The sequence below is a fragment of the Diaporthe citri genome (assembly GCF_014595645.1).
Source record: "Diaporthe citri strain NFHF-8-4 chromosome Unknown scaffold_1, whole genome shotgun sequence".
NCBI classification, from domain to species: Eukaryota; Fungi; Ascomycota; class Sordariomycetes; order Diaporthales; family Diaporthaceae; genus Diaporthe; species Diaporthe citri.
The window spans coordinates 9,728,911-9,756,598 of record NW_025064846.1 but is presented as its reverse complement, the minus strand read 5'-3'; the positions used below and the strand labels follow the sequence as shown (position 1 = coordinate 9,756,598).

Sequence of the window (27,688 nt, the reverse complement as noted above, 5' to 3'; positions counted from 1 at the left end):
ATGTAATCCCAGATAGAGTCCAGCCACCCAAAATGGGAATTGCTTTCCAATGTCTCTCTCTTCTCATCATGTTCTCATGCGTATCAGAGCATCCGGCCTCATATGAACTGGCCACTGTCGTAGGGCATCGGAGGCGGTGGCGTGTAGTTTGAGCCCTCCTGGCCGTTACCGTTGCCTTGTGCCCACCACCCCGACATCCGCTCACGCAGAGTCTTGCGGTTGCCATTCGGTGTGAAAGGCGTCATTGGCGGGCCTTGCTCGAGGTCCTCGTGATAGCTGTACCGCTCTGAGGGCGAGGGACCAGGTCGAGGAGATAGGTTCATGTCGTCGAAGGTCTGCGGCCCCGAAGGACCAGAGCCGCGTTGCTCATGTGGCTCGTACTCGTCGTCCTCGTCGTAGTAGTTCTCGTACTCCTCCTCGGGGGAGAGGGCACGTTCGACGTCGTAGTTCGGGTCGTACTTGTGCTGGTCGTCCTGCTCGTTGTACTCCTCATCCTCCTCTGGTGGCGGGGTCGCCGGTGGGCGAGGGGACAGCGGGCTGGCGGCGATGGGGCTCAATGGTTGGGACATGGTGGACATCCTAGCCGAAAGTCTCTCGCTTCGCCTCCTTGCGAAGTCAGGAACCGGTGCCATGACCGGGACGTCAAAGGACTGTCCCTGCTCCATGTTTGGGGACTCGGCGATAGCTGACAGGCCACCGTCCGAGTTTGGCGACTGGAGTGTTAGAGCCATGTCGAGATCAACACTCTGCCGGTACAAGTGCGAGTAACGGACCGGGTCCGTGTTTTCCAGGTCCTCGTCTTGTGGACTGGCTGTGTCTTGCTCCGGTGGCGGGCTCGGCGGGAGGGGCGAGGTGAGCACAGGCGAGAACATGACCGCTGACTGTCGGTAGAGCTGGGACAGGCGGACGTCGCTTGTGTCCTCGGGCTCGCCGGCCTCTTCTTCGACTTCCGCTTCTTCTTCTTGGTCCTGGTCGTTTTCTGCGTCCTCGGGCGATTCCTCCATGCCACGGTCGAGGTCCGAGTCGGTGGGTGAGCCAGGCGCCTCATCATCGTCCATGATGTCTTGCAGCGCCTCGTCGTCTAGCCCTTCCTCGTCGTCGCCGTCCTGTCCTCCATCGTCAAGCTCAGCGTCGGAGCCGGTGATCGACTCGTCCACGGCGTCTTCCAGAGCCTCCTCGTCAAGATCTCGATCCTCTTCGCCTTCCATTTCTTCACCCTCCATCTCTTCCCCTTCCATCTCTTCCCCTTCCATCTCTTCCCCTTCCATCTCTTCCCCTTCCATCTCTTCCCCTTCCATCTCTTCCCCTTCCATCTCTTCCCCTTCCATCTCTTCGCCCTCCAGGTCTTCGCCTTCACCCTCTGGGAAGTCCTCTTCTGGGAATTCTTCGCCTTCCACGTCTTCTTGTCCTTCCCCGAATTCATCATCCATAATCTCTTCTCCTATATCTTCACCCTCCATCATGTCATCATCGAGGCCGCGATCTCCATCCTCATCCATCACGCCGTCCTCAAATTCTGGTTCTCCTTCAGCCTGGTCGTCCATAAATTCCTCATCCATCATACCATCTTCCAGTGGGGCATCTTCGTCGAATGGTGCCTCCTCATCAAACGGTGGCTCTTCATCGAATGGGGCCTCTTCGTCGAATGGTGGTTCTTCGTCAAATGGAGCCTCCTCGTCGAATGCTGGTTCTTCATCGAACGGCGGGTCTTCGAATGGGGGCTCTTCATCACCTTGGCCGTCCATAAATCCATCGTCCATCATGCCGTCGTCTCCCATGTCATCTGCTGGGAATTCGTCGCCACCGTCACCGGCGAAGTCGTCGATTGGTTCCTCCGGTTGGAAATCGTCGTCTAAACCGCGGTCATCGTCTTCCAATTCACCCGGTTCGTCAGGAGAGCCGAAGTCGTCTTGAAGAATCATCTCCTCGCCGTCATCCGGCATCGGTTCCTCGTCAAACTCTCCGGCGTCCCCATCGTCGTTGAAGGGCTCGTCCAGAGGCTCATCCAGTGGCTCCTCATCGAAGGGCTCGTCCAGAGGTTCGTCCAGAGGCTCATCCAAGGGCTCATCCAAGGGCTCATCCAAGGGCTCATCCAAGGGCTCATCCAAGGGCTCATCCAAGGGCTCATCCAAGGGCTCATCCAAGGGCTCATCCAAGGGCTCATCCAAGGGCTCATCCAAGGGCTCATCCAAGGGCTCATCCAAGGGCTCATCCAAGGGCTCATCCAAGGGCTCATCCAAGGGCTCATCGAATGGCTCATCCAGGGGCTCATCGAGGGGCTCATCCAATGGCTCATCCAAAGGCTCGTCCAAAGGCTCATCCAAAGGCTCGTCTAGGGGTTCATCGAATGGCTCGTCCAATGGTTCGTCGAGGCCGCGGTCACCATCGTCATCGAAGCCATCACCGTTATCATCAAACTCGTCCGCTGGTATGTCGTCCACCGGCATGTCGTCCATAGGCATATCGTCCATTGGCATGTCGGGCTCGGGCTCGAAATCCTGTCCGGGCTCCATATCAAGACCGCGGTCCATTCCGAGGTCGGCTGGGGCGCTGTCGTCGAAACCATCGTTTCCAAAGTCGTCACCGCCGTCATTGAAAGCGGGCTCAGGCTCAGAGTAGTCATCGACCGGGGCCGGATCGCCACCAAAGTCGTCAGCCACGGGCGAAGGCGAAGAGTATCCTCCACCGGGGCTAGCCGGGCCATCAAATTCTTCCGCAACTGGCGATGAAAGTGCGCCATCGTCTGCCGGCTCGAAATTGTCCACGACTGGCGACTCCACAGGTGTGCCTATGCCGCGAGATTCAACCTCGGCGGGCGGGGAAGCGGGAGGCGAGTCGACGATGCCGCTGTCCGTCGCCATCAACTCAGGCTCTTCAGGGACGTCCTCGTCGACTGGAGCAGCAACCTCCGACTGGACCGGCGACGGCATGCCCATGTCAGGCTGCGGGGAGGCCAGGCCATCTTGCTCAGACATTGCGCCAAACTCAGACTGAACTGGGGATTGAGCAGGTGACTGAACTGCGGATTGGATAGGGGATTGCACAGGAGACGCCATGGGTGACTGGACGGGGGACTGCATCGGAGACTCCATGGGCTCGTTTGCATCGCCCGCTCCCATACTGCCCGATGGCGACGGAGGCAAGCTGTTGCTGTCGTCCATGTCACCAGCAGGTGACGCAGGGGTGCTATCAACAGCAGCGGGAGAAGGAGGCATGCTGTTACCACCAGCGGGGGAAGGTGGCATGCTGTCAACAGCGGCAGGTGACGCAGGGATGCTGTCAACACCAGTGGGGGAAGGAGGCATGCTGTTCCCTCCGAAATCGTCATCGCCACCGGCTGGCGAGGGAGGCATGCTACTTCCGCCAAGGTCGTCCATCCCACCAGCAGGAGAAGGAGGCATGCTGTTGTTGCCACCAAAGTCGTCCACGCCGCCCGCGGGCGAAGGGGGCGTATTGTTCGTGCTGTAGTCATCCATACCTTCTGCACAATCACTTTGTGTAAGCGCGGCAAGACCTTCAGCATCGGAGTGAAACTTACCAGGCGCACCGCCAAAGTCGCGGCTCGACCCACGCTTGCCATCGTCGCGCTGCTCGCCCTCAACGCCGCCGATCTTGTCAAAGATCTTGCGCATCTTGTTCTTGAAGTTGAGCGGCGCGGGCTTCATCTTCTCCGGCTCGTCGGAGCATAAGGGCTCCTCGTCGGCGTACGGCGGCGTGGAGCTGCCGCCATCCAGGGACCGCGTGGGGGAGGCCATCGAGTCCTCCAGGATCGGGGAGTCGACGGGCGATGCGAAGGAGTCCATGTCGCCAGACTGGCGCTGGTCAAAGCCCATTCCGGGGGATTGCGGGGACATGCCGCCGTGGTTGAACTCGTCGTCCACGGGGGACATCCGTGGGCTGTCTCGGTTCTTCTTCTTGCCCCATCCGAAGATGCCTTTGCCGTCCTTGTCCTTCTTGCACATCTCAGGAGACATGGGGACGTCGTCCTGGGGTGATAGAGGTTGACCGTCATGGTCGCTGAAACCATCCAGCGAGGTCGGTGTCAAGTCTCCGTCCCTGTTCTTGCCGAAACGGCCGAACAGTCCTCTGCCCTTCTTATCTTTCTTGCCCATCTCGGGAGACGCTGGGAATTCGGGCTCAGGTGAGAGCGGGCGACCGTCTTGGTCGTTGAAGGTATCATCGATGGGCGACAAGAAAGAGTCTTTGCCCTTAGGCGACGAGGGCCGGTCCATCTTGTCGTCGTAGATGTCGTCGAAACGCTCATCTCCCTTCTTGTTCTTGTCCTTGTTCTTGCCAAAGCCGAACAGACCCTTGCTCTTCTTGTTCTTCTTGTCTTCTTCAGAGAGGGAAGAGAAATCATTGTCTCCATCAATAGAATTGTCGTCAAACTGACCGGTCTTCTCTTGGCCAGGCAACACTGGAGAGCCCGGTTGTGACTGCCTCTGGACAACAAGTAGGGCTGGTATGACGTCGTTGTTGCCAGTCTGCCGCTCATCCATGATGGTGGGGGACCCAGGCATGGAGCCTTCCTCGCCAGGTGACAGTGTCTCTGAGTTGGATCCTCTCAGTTTTTTCTTTCCATCCTTGTCTTTGCTGAAGAGGCCCCGAAGCCCAGACTTCTTCTCCCCAGTCGTGTTTTCGTCGAGCTGGCCATCAGCAGAGTCGAGCAGCATCGAGTCCCTGTCAGAAGAAATGGAACCTGACTTGGATCCTCGTCGTTGCTTCTTGTCTTTACCAAAGCTGCTGAATAGGCCAGTGCCCTTGTCCTTAGACCCAGGAATGCCATCCTCATCTGCTGAGAATGGCTCCAAGCCTGGAGAGACAGCTGACGAATCCCTCAGATTCGGCGAGCCAAGTGGAGAGCCAGATTTGTTCTTCTTGTCTTTGCCTTTTCCGAAGCTGCTGAAAATTCCGGTCTTCTTGTCGCCCTTCTCATCAACCAGGTCATCCTGTCCTGACCGCGGCTCGATAGGAGATCCGTCTCCCATCGTTGGCGAGTGTCCTGGAGAGCTAATCCGGAGCTTGTTGCCCTTATCCTTGCCCTTGCCGAGGCCGAACAAGCCGTGCTTCTCGTCCGTAGGCGACTTGGAGCCGGCCTTGGTCTTGTCTTTACCGCGGCCAAACAAACCAGTGGTCTTCTTGTCACGCGAGTTCTTCTCGTCGAATGCGTCACCATTGGTTGGCCAAGGCTCCTCCTGGCCAGGTGAGCGCGGAGAATCATCCTTGAAGGTTGGAGACCCAATAATAGAGCCCCGTGAGTCACGTCGCTGCTTCTTGTCTTTCTTGTCGCTGCCGAAGTCAAAGAGCCCAGGCTTCTTTTCTCGAGTAGCCTTGGAATCCTTTCCTGCTGCCCAAGGCTCGTCATCCTTGAAGGTAGGCGAACCAAGGTCCTTGCCACCGAAGATACCGCCAAGGAAGTCACGCTTCGTGTCTTCCTCGACGGTAGACTCATCCTGCTTGTCACCCGGGAGACCGCGAGACTTGTCCTTCTTGCTTGTCTTGTCGTCGCTCGCAAGGGACGAGAAGGGTGCAGATTCAAGACGGCCGTTCTTCTTGCCCGCATTTGGCTCTGAAGCGTCCTTGAGTGTCTGCCCGTAAATACCTTTGCGGCTCGCATCCTCGTTCGAGGCGAATCCGTTGTTGGGCATGGGCGGCGTGTTAAGCATGTCATCAGTGAAAGACGAGTCCGAGAAGCGTGCAGGAAGCTGCTCCTTGTCGCCTCCCAACGGACGGGATGACGAAATGCCACTCATTTCCTTCTCGATGTCTGCCAACTTAGACGTAGGCGACAATGGCTTCTCACTGCCAATTGTTGGCGAGCCGATCTTGCGAGAGGCGCCGTCCTTGCCCTTAGTCTTGCCGAAGAGGTCCTTCAGCTTGTTTGACTTGGGGCTAGAAGGCTTTTGCGTTGAACCAGGCAAGTTGCCGAATTGCTCATCAAATGGTGACCGTTGCGACATGTTGCCATCGAGAGGGGAGAGGGGCCGACGGGGCTTGTCCTCGTCTTTGCCGCGCTTGGCCATCTTGGACTTGGGACTGTCGGAACTACCCGACATGTTTGGTTCCATGTCTCGAGACTTGGACACAGGTGCTGGGACACTGCCGGGAGCCAGAGGGAGTTGCTCGCCTTCCTTCGTGTCGAGCTTCAAGTCTGGTTGTCCTGATCTCAGCGAAGGAGGCAGCTCTTGCGATAAGCCTGCTCGTTCCGTATCGGCACCTGGGGGAGGAGGGACCCCATTTCCGGTGGGTTGACCAGGTTCCTTGGCCGCTCCGCGTGGCATGGGCCTTGATGGCAGTCCTCTCCTCAGACCCATAGGTGGAGGAGGTACCATGCCAGGCTTGTCCCTGGCGGATTCATCCACCAGGTCTCGTTTCCCTTGTGGCATTCCGTCAGAAATACCAGGTCGCAATGAGGACGGCAAGTCAGATTTGGCTGGGACGTCGTCCTTCATGGACACACCATTTTCTGCGGGAGGCTGCTCCGGCAAGCTGGGCACTGGCGGCATTTGCACGTCAGCAGGGCCAGAGCCGTTCATGTGCGATTTCCTATTCGCGGCCCGCCTTTGCTTCTCATCCAAGAGTGGAACGGGCGGCATCTGGGTACCGCCAGGAATCGAACGCTCATCACCACTCTTGTAGGAAGATGGTGTTTGAGGAACTGCAGGCACGGGGTCCTGACCGGGCATCGGTGGCATCATACCAGCTAGCACGTGGGACTTCCTGTTCATCTTTCTCTGCTCCTTTGGCTCCAGAACCTTCGGCTCCTCCTGCTTGTCTTGGGTCAGGTCCCGAGCAGGAGCTGCGGCCTGGTTGAGCTCGGAGAAGTTGTTGGCTGCTGGAGGCATAGGTGGGGATGGGTTCTGGCCCGGACGCTTTGGGAATGGCGAAGCGCGTCCCCTTGACTCACGAATAGGCGGGTCTACAGGAGGGCGCTGTATCCCATCGCGTGAGTGGGGGATGTTGGTATCTATGAGAGATCTTTGCGGGCCATCAACACCGGTTTGGGGAGGTGGAAGGTCGTTTGGTACGCGGTTCAAGTCTCTACCCTGCTGGTCGGTTCGAACGTCCTTTGGTTGGGATAATGGGGCACGACCTCGCTGATCAGGCTGCGGTACTCCACCAGCGGCAGTAGGAGCGGCAGTAGGAGTAGCAGAATCAGAGACAATAGACTGCCGGTCGATGCCTGGTGGCAGCAGAGACGGCCGTTTGGATATATTGGAGGTCGTCATGGCCTCGGCTTGCTTCTTGTCCTTATTCTTCTTGCCAAACCACCGACCCATCCCCATCCAGCCGCCCTTTGAAGGGCTTTCCGTAGCGCTGGATGGCTCAGCTGAGGGTGTATTCCGAGCAGACACATTCGTGTCTAGCCTTCCAGCGTTCCGAGTCATGTCCTGTGAGGAAGAAGTAGAAGACCTTCCCTTGTCGTTCATCTGCTCATCTCGTGATGGTGGAGGAGGAGCTTGTCCGCCTCGGCCGTCAACCTTGACGCCCATTGGGAAGGGAGTCTGTCCCTGTTGTCCTCGAGGATCACGTGAATCAGAGGGTGGCTGACGAGGATCATTGAACGAATTGCTGAAAGGAGCAGCAGTGTTGTTGGCGACTGGCTTCTTTTCCCAGTGGTTGATGGGCGCCTTCGACTTGTCTGGCACTGGCATGCCACTCTCGTCGACTCGAGGACCCCTCGGGACATCGCCCAATTGAGCACCGAGGCCAGCAAGGCCGGGCTCTCGAGGCGGAAGCTTCTGACCGTTGTTGTATGGCACAGGCATGCGAGCGGCGTCCTTCTCGTTTGCTCTTCCGGGTCGAAGAGCATCGGGAGTTGCAAATTCAGAAGGCATGGCTCGAGGCCCACCTCTGGATGGAGAAGGCATCCTCGGCATCGGGGCAACATCAGTGTCCTGAGCAGGCTTACCAGGCTGGAAAAAGGACTGCCGATCTTTGAGCCTGGGAGGTGGACGCGATCTAGATCTCTCTCTAGCCGCAGCAACAGGTGGCAGAGCTGGCTCGCCAGCTACAGGTGGAGGCATGGGTCGGCCTCGGTCGTTGCGCATGAGAGGTGGCTCAGAACCCAAAGGCTTGTCTTGGTTGGAAGGCATCGGGGGCATCGGGGGCATCGGGGGCATCGGGGGCATCGGGGGCATCGGCCGCCCGTCCCGGGATGGTGGCTGGTTCTGTTGCGGCACAGGCGGCACACCTCGTGATGCCGGTGCGTCATTTCTCGCTGATGGGTCTCTCGAGAAAGAAGGCGGCGGTTGCGGCGGCTCGCCAGCAGCCGGCATTTGGCGGCCCGTTTCTCTTTCACCACCCATTTGAGGAGGTTGAGACCCGAGGGATCTCTCTGGGAACGGAGGCAACGGACGGCCATCCTTGGACACGGGCGGGCGGCCTTCCGCGCCATTGGGTCTGGGTCCCCCGAATGGCGAAAAGGTACTCGCCATTGCTGGATCTTTCAGAGGCAGTGGAAGCGGCAACTTCTCATCCGGAGCTCCGGGAGCACGAGCAGGTATAGGACGGCCCTTATCTGGCTCATTTCTCGTAGGCAGGTTGGACGCCTCTGTGACAGGAGGAGGCATGGGGCGACCGTTCTTGTCGGATTTCTGCGAGCGGACGTCCCCGATGAACATCTCGTCCTGCTTCTTTTCGGCGCCAGCAAGTCCTCGCAACTTCGATGGCGACGGAGGCCTTCCTTTGGACGGAGACGGCTGGCGACCGCGGCTCCCAGACCGCCGCCCGTGCAATGACTGCGGCGAGGGCGGCCTTCGAGAACCATCGAAATTGCGGCCTGGGGGAGACTGACGCCGTCCATTGCCATTTCGGGGCGAGCCGGACCGTTTGGGACCATCTCTTGGAGGAGAGGGCTGGCGGCGGTCATTTGGAGCTCTCGCATCTCTGACAGACTCCTGTGAGGGTCGACCACCTGGGAGCAAAGCATTCGGGATATCTCGTCCCTGAGCTTCTGGCTTCTGAGGGGCCGGTCTTCCCCGGTCATCGCGTGGGTTACGCCCGGGAGCCAATGCGTTCGGGACTGCAGGTTCAGTTGCAGGGCCACGCGGCCTTCCGCGCTCGTCACGAGCCGGAGGCATCGGCTGCTTGGGCTCATTTTGCATGTTGGGGAGGTCGCGGGGGTTCCGGGCACCGGGGGCAAGAGCTACCGGGACCTCAGGCTGAGTGGGTCGCTGAGAAGGAGGTGGTGTTCCTCGTGCAGCGGCAGGTCCCTGAGGAGGCTGCCCGGGGGCAAGAGCTGCGGGAATGGCCGCGGGCATGGTTGGCCCACCAGCTGGCCCGCCAGCCGCGCGTTGCGGCAGTGGACGCCCACGTTCATCAACCGTGGGCTGCTGCCCGCCAGGAAGACTGCGATCGAGTCTGGCAGGAGGGCCCTGTGGTGGCTGCCCAGGCGCAAGAGCTGTGGTCATGCCAGATCCACCGGCTGGTCCTCCGGCCGTGCGTTGCGGCAGTGGTCTCCCACGCTCATCGAACATGGGCTGCTGTCCGCCGAGCCTGGCAGGCGGCCCCTGTGGAGGCTGCCCGGGAGCTAGAGCTGCAGGCATGGCTGCGGGCATGGCTGGTCCACCAGGTGTGCGCTGCTGGAGCGGGCGTCCGCGCTCGTCGAACATGGGCTGCTGTCCACCAGGAAGACCGCGACCAACTGGCTGTGGGGGCGCGGGTCGTCCTTGGTCGTCACGCGGAGGCAAGCCGCCCTTGATGTCCTTAGCCAGACCGGGACGCTCTCCAGGCCGCAGACCCTGACCATCGCGGGTTTGTGGAGGCGGGCCTTGGTTCTTCCCGGGGTGACCAGTTGGTAGAACCACTGGTGCTGGTTGACCGGGTGCGTTTAGCCTTCCTTCGGGACCAGCGGGCCCAGGACGGCGTTGTGCCTCTGGGACCGGACGAGCTCTCGCGTCACGCTCTGGTTGAGGTGGCATGGAAGGAGGTAAGCCCGCTTGTGCGTTGCGTCCGGCCGGGGGTTCAGGTCGACCAAGTCCAGCCGGTTGCTTTCCTTGCTTGTTCGGAGGAACATTCCCAGCCGCGGTCATGGGAGCACTGCCGCCATTCTCAGACTCGAATGAGTTCCTCTGAGGATGCAGCCTGTGAGGCTGCTTCGCTGGGAGCTCTCCAGCCTTGGGCTTCGTCTCCAAGTTGCCCTTCTTCTCGCCGCGCGGCTTACCAAGTCCCATGGCTTGCGCGGCAGCCGGGCCCAGTGGCGTGTCGAAGTAGCTCGATTCAGCAGGCGTGGGGTTGCGGTTGGTTTCTGGTTGCACGCCCTTGGGTGGTGGGGCGGCGCCTTTCTTGCCTCTACCTGCCAGGAGGCCATGAGACTTGTCTTGTTGGTCTATGCGGTTGATAGGGCCAAGATTCTGTTGACCCGCGGCATTTGTGCCCGGGGCCGGTTTTGCAGAGTTCTTGGGACCGGGCATGAGAGGGCCACTACCTCCATTTTGCTTGTTGGGAAGGTCATGAGTTGATGAATCAGGCAGCATTTCATTTCCCTTCTTGTCTTGTTTGGACTTCAGGGGATTCATGTTGGAGAAAAGACCGCCTCCGGGTTTGACTGAAGGCTCATCTTTTGTGACGACGGCGTTCTCGCCAAGCCTGAGTGGTTGTCCATTCCTGGTTGAAGGAAGCGGTTGGCCAGGCTTGGGAGGCTATTTGATGATGGAGTCAGTATATCTTTTGCGAAAGACTGGCAAGTCTCAATGACGGTAGAGCAGCTTCACATACAGGTTCATTCAAGCCACCAGTCTGCTTTCGTTGCAAACTCTGTCCATTAGGTCCAGGATTGAGAGGCGCTCCGGCTTTTCGAATATCAGGCGGCGGAGTGTATCCAGCAGCATTGTTGTTTGGTACCGGAGCCCGTTGGAAACCCATGTTCCGCACGCCGTTTTGGTCGAGGTTACCGATGGTAGCACCAGCTGCCTGGCGTTGGTTCGGGGTGCTGGCAAGGTTCTTACCGTTGATGTTTGGGTTCGCTTTGGGGTTGTTCAAGTTAGCAATGTTATTGTTGTTCTTACCGTTTAGTTGCAGCCGGCGGCACTCCTTTGCCACCCTGCTTGGCTGCAGACGACGCGATGGGACCTTGGTTTAGTGGTGGGATGGGACCATCTTTACGTCGAGGGGGTATGCCGTTCTTTACACCAGCCTTGGTGTTGTTAATGCTATTGGGTAGCGTGCCTTTGGATGAGGATGCTCCCAGAGCAGGAGGTTGTTGTCCTTTGCCAATAGCATTGGGACCAGGACGACCATTGCCTCTGCCATTAGGCGCGGGAGGCACCTGTCTTTTGCCTGGCATGTCTTCGTCGGCGACGGCAGCACCCTGCAGCGGCCCAGCAGAATTGACTGCTCGGTTGCTGTTGGGTGGGGTTTGTTGGTCGTCCTTGCGGGTCGAAAGACGTGTTGGTGCGAGGGTAGGAGGCTGAATCGTCTCCAGATTTGTCCCTGGACCGGAAGAGACCCAGGAAGCCCTTGCCTTTTGATTCTTGTTGGTGGCCCCCGAGGTCCCTGTTGGTGTTGGAATTGGCGTTGTTTGGGCTATTCCTGCGGCCCTGGGGTACATCCGTAAGCACGATGTCCTCCTGCTGATGGCCGGGTGGGGCGGTATTTTTGGAGCGGTCGCGGCCACCGCGTCCACTACCACCCTTCCTCCAGAGCCTTCCAAATCCAAAAGTCCATTTTCCAGTACTCTCATTCGGGCCATTCCGCGACCCTGTGTTATTTTTGCTGGGCGACAAGTCGGGTGCTTGGTTGTTCATGGTGACGTTTTGAGCCGACGAGGAGTTGCCGCTCGAACCTGGGTTGTTCATACCGCGAGAAGTCGAAGATGACGGGTTTGAAGAAGAATTGCCAGATGGATACCAAGTCGAGGGCTTGAAAAAGCTGTAGCCCTTGTCGTATGACGATGCTTGGTTCTGTCCGTTCTTTTGTTGTTTCTTCTGCTTCGACTTCTTGTTCTTCTTTGGTGATCCAGGTCCTGCGCTCCTCGTGCTGTTCACGTTTTGGCTCGTCCACGTCTCTGGAGATTTGTAGCCCTTGATGGGCTTTCCTTTACCGAGCCTCCAGACATTCCACCAAGCCCATTCCCGATTCGCCGCCCCGCGCCCTCAATAGGGGGCGCCGTACTTATCGCCGTACCGGGCGCTGTTCTTTCCGAAGAATCTCCCGTTGTAGCCGTTCTTTCGCTTCCCCATGAACATGAAGGCTGCTGCGAGTGCAGAGAGGAGGAACAAGATGCACAGCGCAATCGACAGGCCCCAGGTGCCCTGCAGCTTGTAGCAGGTCATCTGATCAGAGGCAACGAATGTGACGTATGAGAGAGTGCCATTCCCGGCGTTGTCGGCCGGGTCCAATTGCAGTGTGGTGCCATTGCCGGACTGTGCTGGCAGAGCCGAGCACTCCGTCTGGCTCAGCTGTCCGCCGAGGATAATAACAACCACGACGAAGGGGATCAGAAACACGGTGTCAACGATGGCTGTGGCCATGTAAGGAATGTGAGTGTCGTCGTAAGCTGTGAAGGAGAGGAGCACCCAGAGCAACGCGGCAGCGCCCACGATAATGGCGCCTGTGAGCTGCGGTGGTGGAGCGAGGCTGGCCTTGTTGATTTGGGATGTGAAGGTGGCCACCAAGCCGATGATGGCGAGGAGGGCAATGCCTGAAAGCACGCGAGAGCCCACAAAAATGTGGCCGTAAAAGCCGTGGTTCCTGAAGCCGGTCCTCATGGTGAATGATAGTGGTCCGGTCGGATGACGGCTCGGTTTTGCAGAAGAGGAAAAAAGAAGAGGGTGAGACTGGGCGTCTCAACAACAGGCGACTTTTGATTATATCTGTGTAGTGGCCGAGAAGGGAAGGTCAGGATGCCGGTACCAGGCCGAGATCCAGTCGTCAGTGAGAATAAGAAGTATCACAGGTATTATCTTTAGTAAGTGCAGGTGGTTGCTTTGATGACAACCCGCAGACAAGACTCCGTTGAAACCTGGGGAAACGACCTAAAGAGAAGAAGGTGCCAAGGAAACGTGACAGAAAAGGGAAAGATGACAATAGGAAAGCAAAGATGCTTGATCTCAGTCCGTCATGAGAGTTTGGTAGACAGAAAGGAAAATTCCAAAGGAAAAGGGACCCCAACAAGCGTCCCGGTCATACATCAGGAAGAGGCCGGCCGGCTTATATCAGGCTGGTCACTTGTCTTGACTCCCAACGACGGCCGCCGCATGTGCTCCCGGAGGTCTAGACCCGGGCCCCCAGCCCATCAAGGTGGGCAATCAGATGGCACTTGGAGTGGGATAGGGCGGGGGTCGCGGATGTTCGAGATGTTGCCAAATACAGCCTGCAGTGGTACTTTGTTGATGAACCATGTCCAGGGTTTGGTTTGGGCATGTTGCGGGCCGTCAACGATCAACGACCAAGCACATGGCGGCGCCGCATGGGCGAGGCTAAGCAACAAGGTGGTAGTCGTCATTGCCATGACCAGGACCAATTGTCAAGGGCACGCAAGGCCAGTCAAGGGGAGCATCCAACGAGAGGCCGGATACACCACGAGGCATGCTTCGATTCTTTGTCCATCCATGTCGCCCGGCGGCGGCTGGCGAGATTGGGAGGCCCACAGACACAAAGAATCACGGGAATGTCAGTTCAGACGACAGGCGAGAGAGCTAAGAAAAGAGGAGAGCCAGGCATGAGTTGAGGTGAGCAGGGCCAATGGCGTCCGAGGGAAGCCTCCTCAGCTTGTCGGCGAGCGCTTAAACAGCCGCGATGGCGTGCTGCCCTGGGACGCTGCACCCATGGCGGGCTCCACCGCGTCTGCACGGTTGGGACGATCCCCACGGCAGTCGACGAGCTATGCTCTTTCGGAGGCAGAGGACAGTAGCACCAGCAGGGGATGTTCGTCAGTGTCTGCTGTATTTGGTGGTCTCGGCCCAGAGCTGCAGGTTGCTGGCTGGCTGCTTGAAAGTGAGGACGAGTTCGTCGCGCACGCAGACATTCAGGCCAGCCAACCAGCTGTCAGGCACCGCCCATGACCACCCACCCAGGTCTGCATGGATCCACCTCGGCGGCAACAACGCCAGGGCCTCGATTGGGCCGCGGCGTTTCTCTTTTGTTTCCGCCCAGATCCACCAATTTCTCACCTCAACGTCGAATGCACCACTCTCCCGCCGCAGGCTAGTCTATAACGATAAGAGTGCGTGTATGCTGTTGCATAATTCTCGTGTTGACGACAGCACAGTAAGAAACGCATGACAGGACTACTGTGGGCGCGGGAGGGACGCGACGCCAGATCTAGATCAAGCCCACAGTGCCGATGCGCAGGCGCGCGGATGAAACAACCCTGGCCACTGCTGGCGACCCCAGTGAGCCCCGGCCACTCGGTGCTGACCTCCTCCATCCGGGAGTGCCATCGCGGCGCAGGCATATACCTTCTCCTCTGTTTACGGCCGCCGCCTCCCTCGCGCGTGTCTCAGCTGTGGTCGCACCTGCCGGCTGGCTGGCTGGCCGGGCCTCACCACAAGCAGTCTACAGAGGAGCCGGAGGCTGTGCTGTAGAATATTAATAAGGGAGTCGCCTGCAGTGTGTCCTATACGTCAGTTCCTTTTAAGGCCTGAACAACAAAGACCAGCCATGATGACTCTGGCTATTTTGTTGTGGGGACACTCTTCCAAGGTCAAGCCACGCAAAACCCAGATTCTTGTCTGACCAGAACGACTGTCATGGATTGACAGTTCCGGTCAAGCATGGTAACAGGCAGCATCATAATGCCGGTACTTGGCTTGTACTAAAAATGATTTTGAACTCCAATACGCCTCGAGATCTCAAGTCTAACAAAAGGCGCGTCAGAAAACTGTCGATCCTCCTATGCTTGTATTATGTCTGTAGCGAGCCCGCAAACAATCAATTGAATCTTGCCAGGTCTCAGCCTTGATCAGATCCACAGCCTAGCCTAGCCTAGCCTTGTGCCATGACGCTGAAGCCTGGCCCATATCTCACACCATCCAGTTTATCATAATCGTCTACCCCAGTAGATCGTCCAGCCCCGAGCTTCCAGTGTTGGCCGGGGGCTGGCTGCTCCCCGCTGGCTTCGACTGCGAAGCTGGAGCACCCCAGATGCCGGCGCTGCTCTTCTCCTTGGCCAGCTGGCCCAGCGCTGGACCACCTCCCGTGCTCTGTTTCTTGGCACCAGTGCCGCTTGCATTTGCCCACAGTGCACCGAATGCGTCACCACCGGCAGGCTTCTTGGCCGATGACCCAGTTCCTGTAGGCCTCAGGGCCGCCATGCCGCCGGCCGAGGTTGGTGTCGAGGCCGACTGAGGAGTGGCAGCTTGTACAGAAGTGAAGTAATTCGGCCCGGACGGTTGGTAGCCACCACCCAGAGGCTTGTTACCAGTGGGTGACATGGTCGTGGAAGACGCGAGAGGAGTGCTAAAGGAAGAGTAGTTTGCCGTGGGAGTGGAAGTCGTGTTGCTGGCTGGAGGTGGAGTCATGGACGAGAAGCCCATCATGTCCGTGAGGTTGGCTGGAGCGGCCACAGGCGCTGGGGCCGCAAACGTGGCGCCCGACGCGTTCGACGTCATGAGCGGGTTTCCGAAAGCGGAAGATTGGGGAGCAGAGGTCTGCCCTGCCGGTGTAGCGGACTGGAAGTCGTCGAAGTCGTCATCATCATTGGCGGCGGCAGCGGCTGGAGCAGTGGTCGTGGACAACGAAGCCAAACCAGAGCCGTTGGACGGAGCTGCAGGAGCTGCCGAGGACGAGGAGGGAACGGGATCGTCGAATGAGAACATATCGACTTCAGGCTCTTTCTTCTTTGGAGGCTCGGCGGGCGCGGGCGTCGTCTTCTTGGTGCCAGCCCGTTCCGTTGTCTTGCGGCGTGATGGCTCGGGGTTGTCGTGTCCGTCAAACTCATCGTATTCCTCGAACTGATCTCCACCTCCCGCCCGTCGGCCAGTGTCTCGGAAGTCGCTGCTCTCACCGCCGAACCCACCTCCGTCGCCATACACGCCGCCAGAGTAACCACCGAAGTTGGTAGAGGGGCCACCGCCGTAGCCGCCACTCTCGCTGCCGAAACCGCCGTAACGGCTGCTTCCGCCGCTTGAGAACCCGCCCCCGAGGCCCGCGCCTCCCTCGACACCAGTGTATTTTGCCTTGTTTGCTCTGGCCTTCTTTCGCTCTGCTCGAATCCGGTCGACGTCGCCGAGGAGTTCAGTCAACTCCTTGGCGCGATTCCGCACATTGATGCCTTGGTCCTTGCCATTCTGGTCGATGAAATGGAACTGGCGCAGCATCTTCAGGAGGGTAAGGTGGGATCGAGCGTCGTCAATAACACGCTCTGAGCCGTGCTTGATGAGATACTCGAGCAGTTGGAGGGCTTTGTAGATTTGTCTCCATTCCTCGGCCGCCTTCTCTGTGAATCGCCGGTAGATCATGGGCATGATCTCGTTGAGGGTTTGGCTGCGCGTGAAACAGCTGGTCAGCGATCTTGCGATTGACCGACATTGCGATGGATGCAATCAATCATACTAGTTAAAGGTGCCATTGGCGATCTCCTGCATCACCGATGACGATGCTCCCCACGGCTCGTTGTTCGTGGCCTCGCGCACCTGTTGGCGTCGGGTCAGCAATGTAAGCGTCGGCGCAGGCCCCACTGTGGTTGTTGTACCTTGGACTCCATCTCCGTGTAGTTCATGACAGCTGTTTCCTCGGTAGTCAGTGGCCATCGAAGCTTTCGGCGTTTGTCGCAAGTCGCTCACCATTCTGGACCTTGCGTACTCCTGCCTTGATATCATACAAGGTCAGGTTGGATACGGTGTCCTTCAGACTGTTGAGATCCATCTTGGCGGTTGCTTGCTGTCCTGATGCAGACAGTGTAGTCGACTACGTGTGCCGAAATTGGGGGCAATCAGATCGGGTGAGGTTGACGAAGCTGGCGGCTTCCTTTGTCTGTCTGCGTTCGGGGGCGAGGACGGGGACGGCGACGGTGTCTGTGGTGCTGTTCCCCAGTTAATTAATGAATTGGCCAGAATGCTAATAAAGTGCAAGTGCCTTGCCGAGCACTCTCAAACCCCCTGGCGTGTCGGCCCAAGAAGCGTGTGTTAATGGATCCTGACTAAGACCAGAGCTTCCTACCCCAACCCTCCAGGAACTCGAGCCCCCTTTGACCCCCCCCTCCCAACCCAAGAGAAGGGCCTTCATACAGTCCTCATGGCTGTTGGAGTGTACAACGCCTGCCCAAATCAGATGCAGCATCAATTCGGTTGCTAGATTGGGTGCAAAAGACCCATGACTGTTTTGATAGCAATCCAATGCGGCCCGTAGGCCTGGAAGACTCGAGGAACAGGCTCAGGTCTGCAGCTACTGTCACTAATTGCCACCGCTAGCCTGCACCACACGCAAGCGCGGCAGCTGTTTCTCGAGGTCCTCTGCGGCCGTGTTGGAGCGATCCGAATGCCCAGGGAAGTTCAAGCGGGCTTGCCACTGAGCAATAGGCTGTAGGCATGTAGTACCTAGGTAGTGATCACGTCTAGCACTTGTGATTTATCACTTAGATGGGGAGCACGAGGTGCTGTCAAGATGGTCGAGATAGTTAGGTACTTGTTGGCTTGTTGTTGCCTCAGGCCAGCCCTGGCAAGCCGTCATTGACAGTAGAGGACCCCTGGTGATGCAGTCTAAGCATTTGAAAAGTTTCTCCCGCCAGCTTCTCAACGAGTTGACAGCTAACTCCATCCACAACATCATCCTCCACAATCTCAATCCGGCCTGGTCTTGTTCCATTGACATTCTTGGTTGTATTCCTAGTTGTATTTGATATCCGAACACGCCAAATCGGTATGTTGAGAGCTCTTACTGTACTGTACTGCGTCTTGTTTCTTTGCCCCGGGGTACAGGCAGCTTGAGCTCATCCATAGCTCCTGTTGATGTCACCCTAGAGACTGGCCCATCAAGCTCGAGCCTTGTCGTGGCCTCAATCTGGAGACTCGATGCTCACAGCTGCCACGGTCCCCGAATCGACCTCGATTCAGGTGGAGATGTCGGCTCAGTGGCTGTGGGAGGGGGTTGCGGGCAAAACAGCTGCTCTCTCGTGCCCGGCATACGAGTACAGCTCCCTGACGCCCGAGGCTCGCGTGAGCTTGCTCTCGCCCGGCTTTCACTTGGGAGGTGAGGTACCTCTTGCTCAGCTCGAGGGAGCGAGTGTCTGGGCTTGTCTCAAGAGGGCGTCTCAAGAGGGCGCCTCCAGATCTCGATCGGGGGCGTCCTCGAATCCGAAGCCACCACACTGCCCACCGAGCTCACTGGAGCTCGTCGAGACTGTGGATGTCCGGATGCCCAGGCCCAGGCTCGATGCTGCAACAGGAGTGCGTGGGCTTCTTCTGCCGATCTTGGCCGGTCTCTCACTCCAGTCCAGAGCTTGTTCCCCCTGAATTCCCCCTCTCCTTTTACCCACCTCGCACATCACACTTTGGTACCTGGGTACAACGCGCACTGCATCACGTATACGTGCATGTACCTTGACCCGAGCTGAGCGAGTGGTGAGGCAAGCGACCTCGGGACTGGCCCCAGGCAGCTTGGTCGCTTGCCAGAAAGCTTGGAAGCTTGCCCGCCCTCCCCAGTCTCTGGCCCAGGTGAGCTGTGTGTGCCTAGGTACCTACCCAGGTGCCTTGGTGCGGTGGGTGTACTGGTACTGTACGTGATGCACGCGGGGTCTGAGCTTCTGGCCCGGGCCTCCTCGCTCTGTCCTGTCCTGCCCTGTCCTGCCCTGCCCTGCTGTGTTTGTCTCTTGTATTTTGTCCCTCAAGGCGCTGCTTTCGTCTTCGCTTTTCGTCTGCTCTCCCAAGTACCCCGCCACGCTCGTCTGCCTGAGTGTGCTTATTGGGTGTATCCCTGCCTGCCAACTTGCGCGACCCCCGTTTTGCTAAAACATCACATCATTCGCCCAGATCCGTCATGGCCGCCCCGCTCTGCATGCCCCGCGTTATTACTTCCAGCTTCCGAGCTGCTGCTGCCCCTCGTCGATTTTCTCCCTCTTCCATCCCCAGCTTCGTCAACAAGACTTCTCCTTCGACTACTTCTCCCTTTCATCAACGATCAACTGCTTTCAGCTCTGCCCGATTCTTCTCATCAACATCGCCCATCATGTCTAAGGTGTAAGTACTGGACTCCATCACCCTCTCCTCGCATCTCTGTCAATGGCCTCGCAACCTTGGCATCTGGCACCGATACCCCTCTAATTCCTACTTCCTCCGGCCATTCTGCAAGCTCTCGAGACTAACACCACCTGTCCCGCAGTTTCTTCGATCTCGAGTGGGAGGGTCCCGTCCTTGACGGCAGCAACAAGCCCACCAAGGAGGTCAAGGGTAAGCAACATTCATCTGAGTCGAGACGGCACCACCACCACCACTTTCACCATAACTCCCTTCCCTTCTTGCCAGAGCTCCCGGGCTTCGTTGTCCTCTCCGCCCACACACCCGCTCGCCTTCGGGTCGGAGGCATCCGGCCAACTGCCTGCTAAAGAAAGAAAAAAAAAACCCTGCGACTCGTCTGCTCCCTGCTACCCCTCCTGACGCCATTGAAGACCATTGCTAACATCAGTCCCCCCATAAAGTCCAGAATGGTGTGATTAACTTCACCCTCTACGACGACGTCGTCCCCAAGACCACCAAGAACTTCAAGGAGCTGTGCGCCGGTACCCCTGGCTTCGGCTACGAGGGCTCTGCCTTCCACCGTGTCATCCCTGAGTTCATGCTCCAGGGTGGTGACTTCACCCGTGGCAACGGCACTGGTGGCAAGTCCATCTACGGCGAGAAGTTCGCCGATGAGAACTTCCAGATCAAGCACACCCGCCCTGGTCTGCTGTCAATGGCCAACGCTGGCCCCAACACGTACGTCACCCGCCCAGGCGGGGCCCAATTGTGTATACCCTATGCTGTGAACACGAGCTAACAGATCCAAACCAGCAACGGCTCCCAGTTCTTCATCACCACCGTCGTGACCTCCTGGTTGGACGGCCGCCACGTCGTCTTCGGCGAGGTTGCCGACGACGAGTCCTTCAAGAACGTCAAGGCCATCGAGGCCGCCGGTTCCGCCAGCGGTGCCATCAAGTACGGCAAGAAGCCCACCATCACCAAGTCTGGCGAGGGTCACCTGCCTCACCGCCAGTAAGCGATTAACAAGAGGGAGTTGGCTCGGCCCGAAATATAGGTGTCAGAACCAACTGCGCTTTTGTGGTCAGTTTTCATGGTGATTGGATGAGCAAATGAACTGAATGATAGGTCTTTGAACGTTGGACGGAAAGCTTAGTGCTATCTGGGCGTAGGCAATTCAAAATCAAAAAAGGGATTTGCTCTTCTACTTAACGTCGTGGTCAGACTCGTGTGACTCTAGTAGTGACAGCATGATCCAATTGATTTTCCTTGCCACGCAATGTTCGCGTTGAAATCTTGACCCGCTGCCCCCTCATCTCTAGACCTGAGTCGACGCTGTCACTCGGCGACCGTGGAAATTTTCGCTGTCTTTGTTCCAATGCATCATTGGTGATGGTAGTGGCTCCATAATCATACAATAATAAATCAACAGCCAAGTGCCTCCTAAACCCTCTGGATGGCTGTGGGATATCACAAATAATCCATTCTTTTGTGTTCCGTGTCACCCCTTGAACGCCGTTCCGTTCGCCAACCGAATGCAGAATATGCAAATGCAAAACCGCTTCCCACCGACCCGTCCCTCGGTTGGGCCTTTGCTTTCGTACCCATGAATGTCCCAGCCCCTCCTCGCCAGGCCGACACAATATCGGCCCAACAGATCATACTCAGTCGCCCAGCCACCTCTGGAAGTAGACGCAGTTCCCCGGGTTCACGGGCCCGCCCTCGTCGCAGAGGTCGAAGACGGGGCACCGGCCGCAGGGGGCCTCGGTGAGGCCGTTGCTCATGGGGCCGGCGCCCATGTCCTGGGCCTGCAGGTCGAGGACGTCCTCGTCCATGCTGTGGTCGCGCATGAGCGCCGTCAGCGGCGTCGGGTCCACCCTCGCGGCGCGGACGGTCCGGTAGCCCCGGACCTTGCCGACGTGCACCGGCTCGACCAGCCCGTCGGCCACGAGCACGTCCACCAGCTGCTGCACGTCGGCGATCCCCAGCGTCGTGTTGTTGGTGATGCCGCTGGCCGAGATGAGCTCCGCGATCTGACGCACCGTCGGGTAGGCGTTGTAGCCCGCGGGCAGGGGCAGCAGCTGCGTGCGCTTCGCCTCCCGGTGCCGGTGCTTCTCGCGCGGCGCGGGCGCCGGGTCCTCGCCTGAGATGTCCTCTGCGGCCCTCTTCTTGCCCTTTGCGGCGGCTGCTTCCTTGTCGCCTTTGAGCACGCCCTTCTTTGGCTGTTTCTCCTTGTGTAGGCTGTGGACGCTCCGGTATGTGCTCTGCCTGGTGATGAAATCGAAGATGACCTTAAGCAGCTCCGAGATGAAGGCCTCGTCCAGGTTGCTGTCCGTGTACCAGGGACCACCGGTCGCCTTCTCGGACGGCCGCAGGCTGGACTTGATGTACATTTTCTTGTTGGGGTGCTCGACGCTCTTCATGTCCTTGATGTACCCCTTGGACTCGAGGAACTTGAGGTGCGACTTGAGGACGGAGTCGTGCATCTGCAGCCTCGCCTTGAGGGTGCGCGACCAGATCCCGTCCGCGCCCGCATCGTCGATCATCTCGTACACCATGGACTGCTCCCTGTTCAACGCCCGGTATTTGGCGGCGTCGGCGGCTGGCCTCCATTTCCACAGGTAGCCGCCGCCCTGGCGCGCCACGGATATTAGGAGTCGGTCGTTGATGAGCGCCTGGAGGACGCGGAGGAGGGTGTTTGCGTCATCGGTTACGCCGAGGGAGAGGAGGTCTTCTTGGCTGAAGAGCCGGGACTCGTCGCCGTTGTGTTGGCATGATTCGTAGAGGGCGTCCTTCAGGACGCTGAGTTTGGCTGGGTCCGCGTCCGACCCAGATGGGGAGACGGCGGCCATCGTTCGCTTGTCAGGGAGTATCACGGGTTCGAGATGTGGTGCAGGGGCGAGGGTCGAGGTCAAGTCGGACTTCAAATTCGAGATTTGGGTGTTGAGGGTGAGTCACGCGCCGAAGGAGGTTGGAGGAGTTGAGGCGATTGGCAATGGAGGAAATGTCTGATAGGCGAAGAGAATGTCCAGATGGCCACCGATGACTGATAAGACGATCTAGGGCCAGCTTCGATATAGATGCTCGGAGGTCTGTTCGTATTTGTAGGGTGGGAGTCGTCGCCGAACACTCCACGCAGAGAGCTTTGGCAAACGAGCGTCGTTCTAATTCAAAAGCAAGCCCCCGCGAAATTTACTGCCGCTCCAGGTACCAAGCAGCGGCCGCCGATCTCTGAGCTAGCTCCTCACCGCCTGCCGTACAGGGACCCAATGGACCTCCTAGTCTTCCAGCCAAGTTCAACGTTTCTTTCACATCTCCGCAACAGCGTCTTCACTGCTCCATTTTGTACATTAGCGGATCTCTTCGAACCCTCTTTTGTTTCTCTTCGATTCAAGGATCTCGTGCAGAGACTGTAGCTTCACGTTATGGATCTGCCCCAAAAGCTGTGCCCACGCTCTACCTCAACTGGGCTCCATGATCGAACTTGTTGATAGCTCCTTCCAGGAAGGAACGGTAGGGTGATTGGATACTTGAGTGTATGATTCAAAATTTTGCGGTTGTTCAACCTTCAAAGAATACAGCAAAAAATCCTGCCATTAGCTTGAATTTAGCCCCAAAGTGTACGCCACAAATTGGCAAAATGAGGGTGTCACATAATGGTGGAAATGTACCTATGTACATAAACAGGTAGCTGAAAAAGGTCTTGAGCATCTTCTGATAATGAATTACTTGAATTATATCCACCGCTGCCTCCCACAGGGTAGTTGTGAATCACACTCAACTGCCCAGGCAAATCGATGCACGAGAAAGTCAGCACGGCAGCACTCACTTGAGTGCCTGTTTCGCAAAATCTAATTCTGGATATGGGCAACTACCTGCTCTTTTAACCCAAATTGTTGAGCCAGACTCCTTCGTCATCACTCACCCAGAGACGTTGGGCCATAGCCCTGACTTACCTTCGTGGCAAGTCTTCGCCTGTCCACTAAACCTACTGAACCCAGCTTGGGGGCCACTCATCTTCCTTCTCAAAACCACACCTCGCAATCCATCAACTCTCCCGAACGATTGGGTATGCGACAGTGCTGCTCGATCAACTCGAGCGAACCTGATACGATACTTGTGGAAGTCTTTTCGTCTGATATCAGGGCCTCGTGTGGTCTCCAGCACTGGCTTTAAACTGGTCATTTGAAGTACTCTTGAGGCATCTTCTACTTTTGCTTTGTTTGGTCGGTTTTGTTGGCTTTTCTCAACAGCTCGCAACGTTGTCAACACCTTCTACACTCATTTCCTTCCATCACTCTTACGCCACTTCCCGAGTGCTATCCCTTTACTTGCTTGGACGCACTCACGGAGCTCATGTCATACCCAGTCATTTCATCTGCTACTTATTGCAGAATCATTTCCCAGTACATTCGTTCCTCAACGTCAGTTTCCGTCGCTTCAGGTCATGCCAGACTTCGGTCTGTGACACTTTATTCAACAGCCATACGGTAAAGCTTCGGGGTCTCCTCGTAAGGGAAAAGAAGTTTCGAATGTCCGGATTCTGACTTTGAAATTCTTGTCCTCTGCCAAAGTCACTTCAACTCTTTTCGTCTGACATCTGAGTCTCTCTGCACTACCCAAAGACAAAGGCCCACAAAACCGCAATTGCCCCTTTTCCATTTTCATTTGAAGGTATTGCTTCCTTCAAGCTACTCAGCGCAGAATAAGGCTTCTTATTGACTGCCTGATTAGCAGATGAAGAGGTTCATGCCTTCATGATGGCTCAGCAACCACTTCCGTCTCCTGGTACAGAGACCAACGATGCTTTGGACCTGGCATCCCAGGCTGTCGCTTCGATGAACACCCAAGGTAGTGGGCCAATACCCAACTCTCGTTGTATCCCCGCTTATCCCATCAGTCGCAAATCATTCAACCAGCCCCGTGCGGTGCCACCTATGATGCCGTTGCCTTCCCACAACGCCAGTACGGCTCTCCCATACCATGGAGCCCCTCAGAAAGGCATGATTTCTGCGCAGCCTGGCGTCGCAGCCCGTCAGAGTCCCGACCCGGCCGAGCAAGGTGGCAGTCATAACGAGCCAGAAGTCGAGATTGCTCGTGAGAATGAGCAGCAGGATGTCGAGACACCCCGAGAAACTGAACCGGTCACCGCCGACGCGGCAATCGCAGAGACACAGGACGAGGTCTCCTCTGATAGCTTGTCAGACGCAGACGTGAGTGACGGACCTGAATCTCGCATTTCAGCCGAGTCTGAGGACGATCTCGACCGTGCCGACAAATACGCCTTCAGCTATGGCGGTCAGGCCTACGACCACCGAGTCCCTCAGCACTTGACTGGTGGTACTATCCTCTTTGCAAACAAGGTGACACAGGGCATCACGATCCTACAGCACCTTGAATCGGCAGAAGGCAATGTGTGCCCAAAACTCATACCTCACGATCAGGAGATGAGGAAAACTTTCAAAGCGGTCGAGTGCATCTGGGTTGGCATGCTACCCAAGCCGCAAAGCAGCCACGAGCACGCTGCTTCCACTTCAGCACAGCCTGAGTCACGGGCTGATGCCGCGTCTCCTGCTGCACAGGACGGCGGGGATGACGCCGCCGAGCCGCAACTCGATGGCACGTCCAAAGCCCCGAAGAAGGTTCAGAAGAGGGTCAAGAAATGCCAGCCTATCATAGACCTCGAAGACGACCAGCTGGAAATCGTCCCACACGCCCCCAATGCGCTCCGCGTCGTCGCCAAGAAGCAGACCAAGACACTCAAGACCTGGCACCTCTACGCCTTGACTACTTCGGAAAACAACTCGAAGCTCTGCCAAGGCTGGAAGGTACAATCTGACGAGGTATTTTTCTTCAAAGCGTTCCGCGACGATACCGCCCCAGGCGCCATGAAGCGAAAGCAGGCCTCGGACGTCAAGATCAAGGCAGTGATCTTTCCACCCCATGCTACTCCCGCTTTGGTCCCGCAGTCTCCTCCCCCAGATGAGCGCTCGGCGAGCCATGTCTCCGCTCCCGCGACTCCGACGCCTGGTGGCCTACCGAGCCCCAAACCTTCTGGGGGAAAGGGAAAGGCTGGCCGGACTATGCGCGATGTGACTGCGAAAGCGACTTCCAAGGCTGGAGATGTGCTAGGCCAGGATGGTGACGATGCTGGAAGCCCAGTTGGCAGCGTTGAGGATGACAGCGGTCCTGAGGCGGACAACCAGCTCACGGCTGGACAAGGGCCCAAAGAAGTCAGCACAGCCCGCCTGGAGACCACCCAGCCCGAGCGAAACGGTGCCGTTTACGACGATGGCGACGAGGATGCCTACCCCGAGCACGCTGTCTCTGCCACGAGCGACTCTTACAAGAACTTTCTCGACGAGATGGTGCGCGAATTTTCTGGCATCGAGTCCATTGTTGCGAAGAGAGGAGAGAAGAGAAAGAGAGTCGCTTTCGAGACCGGCTGCGACGAGGTTGCGAACACCCGCAGAAAGACTGGCGACCTCTCCAGAAGCAACGTGGACGCCCGGGGCAGCTTGGAGAGGGAAGGTTCAGCCTCGTTCGTGGTCCAGCAGCACACTGGCCACCTGGTCAGGAAGCTTACGAGCATGATCGACAAGATGGCGGCGAATCAAGATGTCGCGGGTCTCCGCCAGTGCGTCACGATGGTGGAGAGCATCGAGAAACGCGGCTGTCCTGGCCCGACGAGCGCTCTCGCGCCTTACCTAAACATCACCTCTAAGAAAGACGCAACCCCCCGAGCTTGTTGTGGAAAGCTGCGCGAGATTTTGGTTAGTTTCCCTTTCACCTCCTTTATGTTTTCCTTTTCTCGAACAAGCAATGCTAATTCATTACTTGCAGAATCTATTCCCCAATCTCGAAAATGTCGATGTGGACAACCACGTCCTTACTTGCATGATCTCTGGCCTTCGGCTCACTGGTCAATCGATTGACATCGGCCTCATTGAGCCTTGCATCAAATCATTCAGTCGCCTCTACGTACAAAAGTTCGGAGAGACAGCCAATCACCCGACCACAATGGCGAAGGCCGACCTTCTCAACATGATTTGTCAGGCGCGGGATGACGCGGAGACGATGGTCAAGAAGACCCCTCTCAACTCGGAGTCAAAGGTATGGGTTCCCCATTTGGTGGGTCGATCCTCGTGACGACACTGAGAGTGTCGATATTGACTAGATCGTTCATGGTGAATCCAAGAAGCCATAAAAAAGGCGGTGGGACGATCAATGGGCACTGTGGTGTTTCGGGAATTTGCCATCACTCAACCAGAGTGAATTCAACAAAATTGGGGGACTTGATGGGAATTACGCATGGGAATTTTCTGCGATGGCTTATCATTATGGGCTCGTATCAGGAAGCTTAAGAACATGGCTTTCAGGCGGAGAGATTGATAGAGGGCGTGGTACCATCTTTTTACGAGACTACTTGCTATACCTTGGGCACGGTACGGTGCTGCCCGTATCAGCTGGTTGAATGGAGTCAACTGGCCACAGAAGGTAGTAGCTAGGTAAATTGCCAGCCTGGAGGACCTCCTACCTAGGCAGTTTGCACTGATTAGACCTTCAATGCAACGAAGATTTCCAGACCTCTGCTTGCAGCGTCACATGAGCAGTTCCGAGCGTTAGCCAACCGGACCTTATACTAGCTCGACCGTCAGGCGGCATGACAATTGCTGAATTGTCTTAGTGGTAAGCCATGGAAACCTTGAATGGCGTCTAGTCCTACAAGTGCCACCTCGACCGTCACTTGATAAGCCTAACAGTATGGTCTTGCAACTGGTTATTTCAAAAATCCTTCCCTAAAAATGAGATATCCACAAAACTCTGTAGAGTCTTACAAGCGTCGGAGAACTCATAATACTGGGAATTCCACAGAGATTTACTGACGATCGAGAGACGCTACTCCGCTCTGAGACTGTCACACGAACTGAATACTTCATCATTTCCCTTTGCCATTAAGAATGAATACATCCTTGTCGTCATCCTGCGATACTGGACGGTTATTGAGGGACCCCAGGCTTGAACACTCCGCCTCATTCCCGCCTACAGATGTCTTCGAAGCTTTTAGTTCTTCAGAATCATCTCCAGTACCACACAGACGAGTGATCGCACTCTATGTGTACTGGAGCGAGTTTCTTATCTCCCATAACCAGACTGACACACTCTTAAAATGTCTTTTAGGACCTTCTTATGTCCTCACAAGTGCAGTCATCAAAGAGCAACTATATATCCAGGATGAGGACCCGGCCGAGACCGTAATCGCGGCCATTCGGCGAGCAACATCATCACTCTCGAAGGGGGATACTTTCTGCTTCCTTTACAGCGGCCTTATAACCGACAGAGTTGACCCTGCCACATCCAACCTCATCGAGCCCAATCGTGCATTAGAGACCTGGCTTGATAAGATGATTCAGACCGGTACATGGCCAGAGGACTCAAAGCGTCTCCTGAGCATCCATAAATCCCCGGATACAACTCAGCGGCTTGGAACCGCAAGGCCTTCACACCATGAGGGCGCCGGGCAGGAACATGTCTTTCTCTACGGGGCCAACGAGCGTGGCGAACACTCTGTT

At 57.1% G+C, this 27,688-nt stretch overlaps 5 protein-coding genes across 5 annotated transcripts; 2 read left to right on the top strand and 3 right to left on the bottom strand.

Annotated features, from left to right (window-relative positions):
* Nucleotides 1-98: 98 nt before the first annotated feature.
* On the bottom strand, nt 99-12,710 carry INS49_002550 (uncharacterized protein; the record flags this gene model as incomplete). The annotated part of the gene is made up of 6 exons (XM_043163359.1): nt 99-3,481; nt 3,539-10,643; nt 10,720-10,967; nt 11,010-11,044; nt 11,311-11,979; nt 12,115-12,710. 6 exons carry the CDS (start codon nt 12,708-12,710, stop codon nt 99-101), a joined length of 12,036 nt encoding a protein of 4,011 aa, XP_043031865.1.
* A 2,283-nt stretch (nt 12,711-14,993) lies between these two features.
* On the bottom strand, nt 14,994-16,809 carry INS49_002549 (uncharacterized protein; the record flags this gene model as incomplete). The annotated part of the gene is made up of 4 exons (XM_043163358.1): nt 14,994-16,428; nt 16,498-16,577; nt 16,637-16,668; nt 16,728-16,809. The coding sequence occupies 4 exons, from the start codon at nt 16,807-16,809 to the stop codon at nt 14,994-14,996; spliced, it is 1,629 nt and encodes a 542-aa protein (XP_043031864.1).
* Nucleotides 16,810-19,107: 2,298 nt separating this feature from the next.
* On the top strand, nt 19,108-20,133 carry INS49_002548 (uncharacterized protein; the record flags this gene model as incomplete). Its single annotated transcript, XM_043163357.1, has 4 exons — nt 19,108-19,118; nt 19,261-19,328; nt 19,577-19,853; nt 19,929-20,133. The coding sequence occupies 4 exons, from the start codon at nt 19,108-19,110 to the stop codon at nt 20,131-20,133; spliced, it is 561 nt and encodes a 186-aa protein (XP_043031863.1).
* A 646-nt stretch (nt 20,134-20,779) lies between these two features.
* INS49_002547 (uncharacterized protein) lies at nt 20,780-21,967 on the bottom strand (the record flags this gene model as incomplete). Its single annotated transcript, XM_043163356.1, has 1 exon — nt 20,780-21,967. One exon carries the CDS (start codon nt 21,965-21,967, stop codon nt 20,780-20,782), a length of 1,188 nt encoding a protein of 395 aa, XP_043031862.1.
* Nucleotides 21,968-23,875: 1,908 nt separating this feature from the next.
* INS49_002546 (uncharacterized protein) lies at nt 23,876-26,322 on the top strand (the record flags this gene model as incomplete). Its single annotated transcript, XM_043163355.1, has 3 exons — nt 23,876-25,888; nt 25,959-26,228; nt 26,293-26,322. The coding sequence occupies 3 exons, from the start codon at nt 23,876-23,878 to the stop codon at nt 26,320-26,322; spliced, it is 2,313 nt and encodes a 770-aa protein (XP_043031861.1).
* Nucleotides 26,323-27,688: the final 1,366 nt, after the last annotated feature.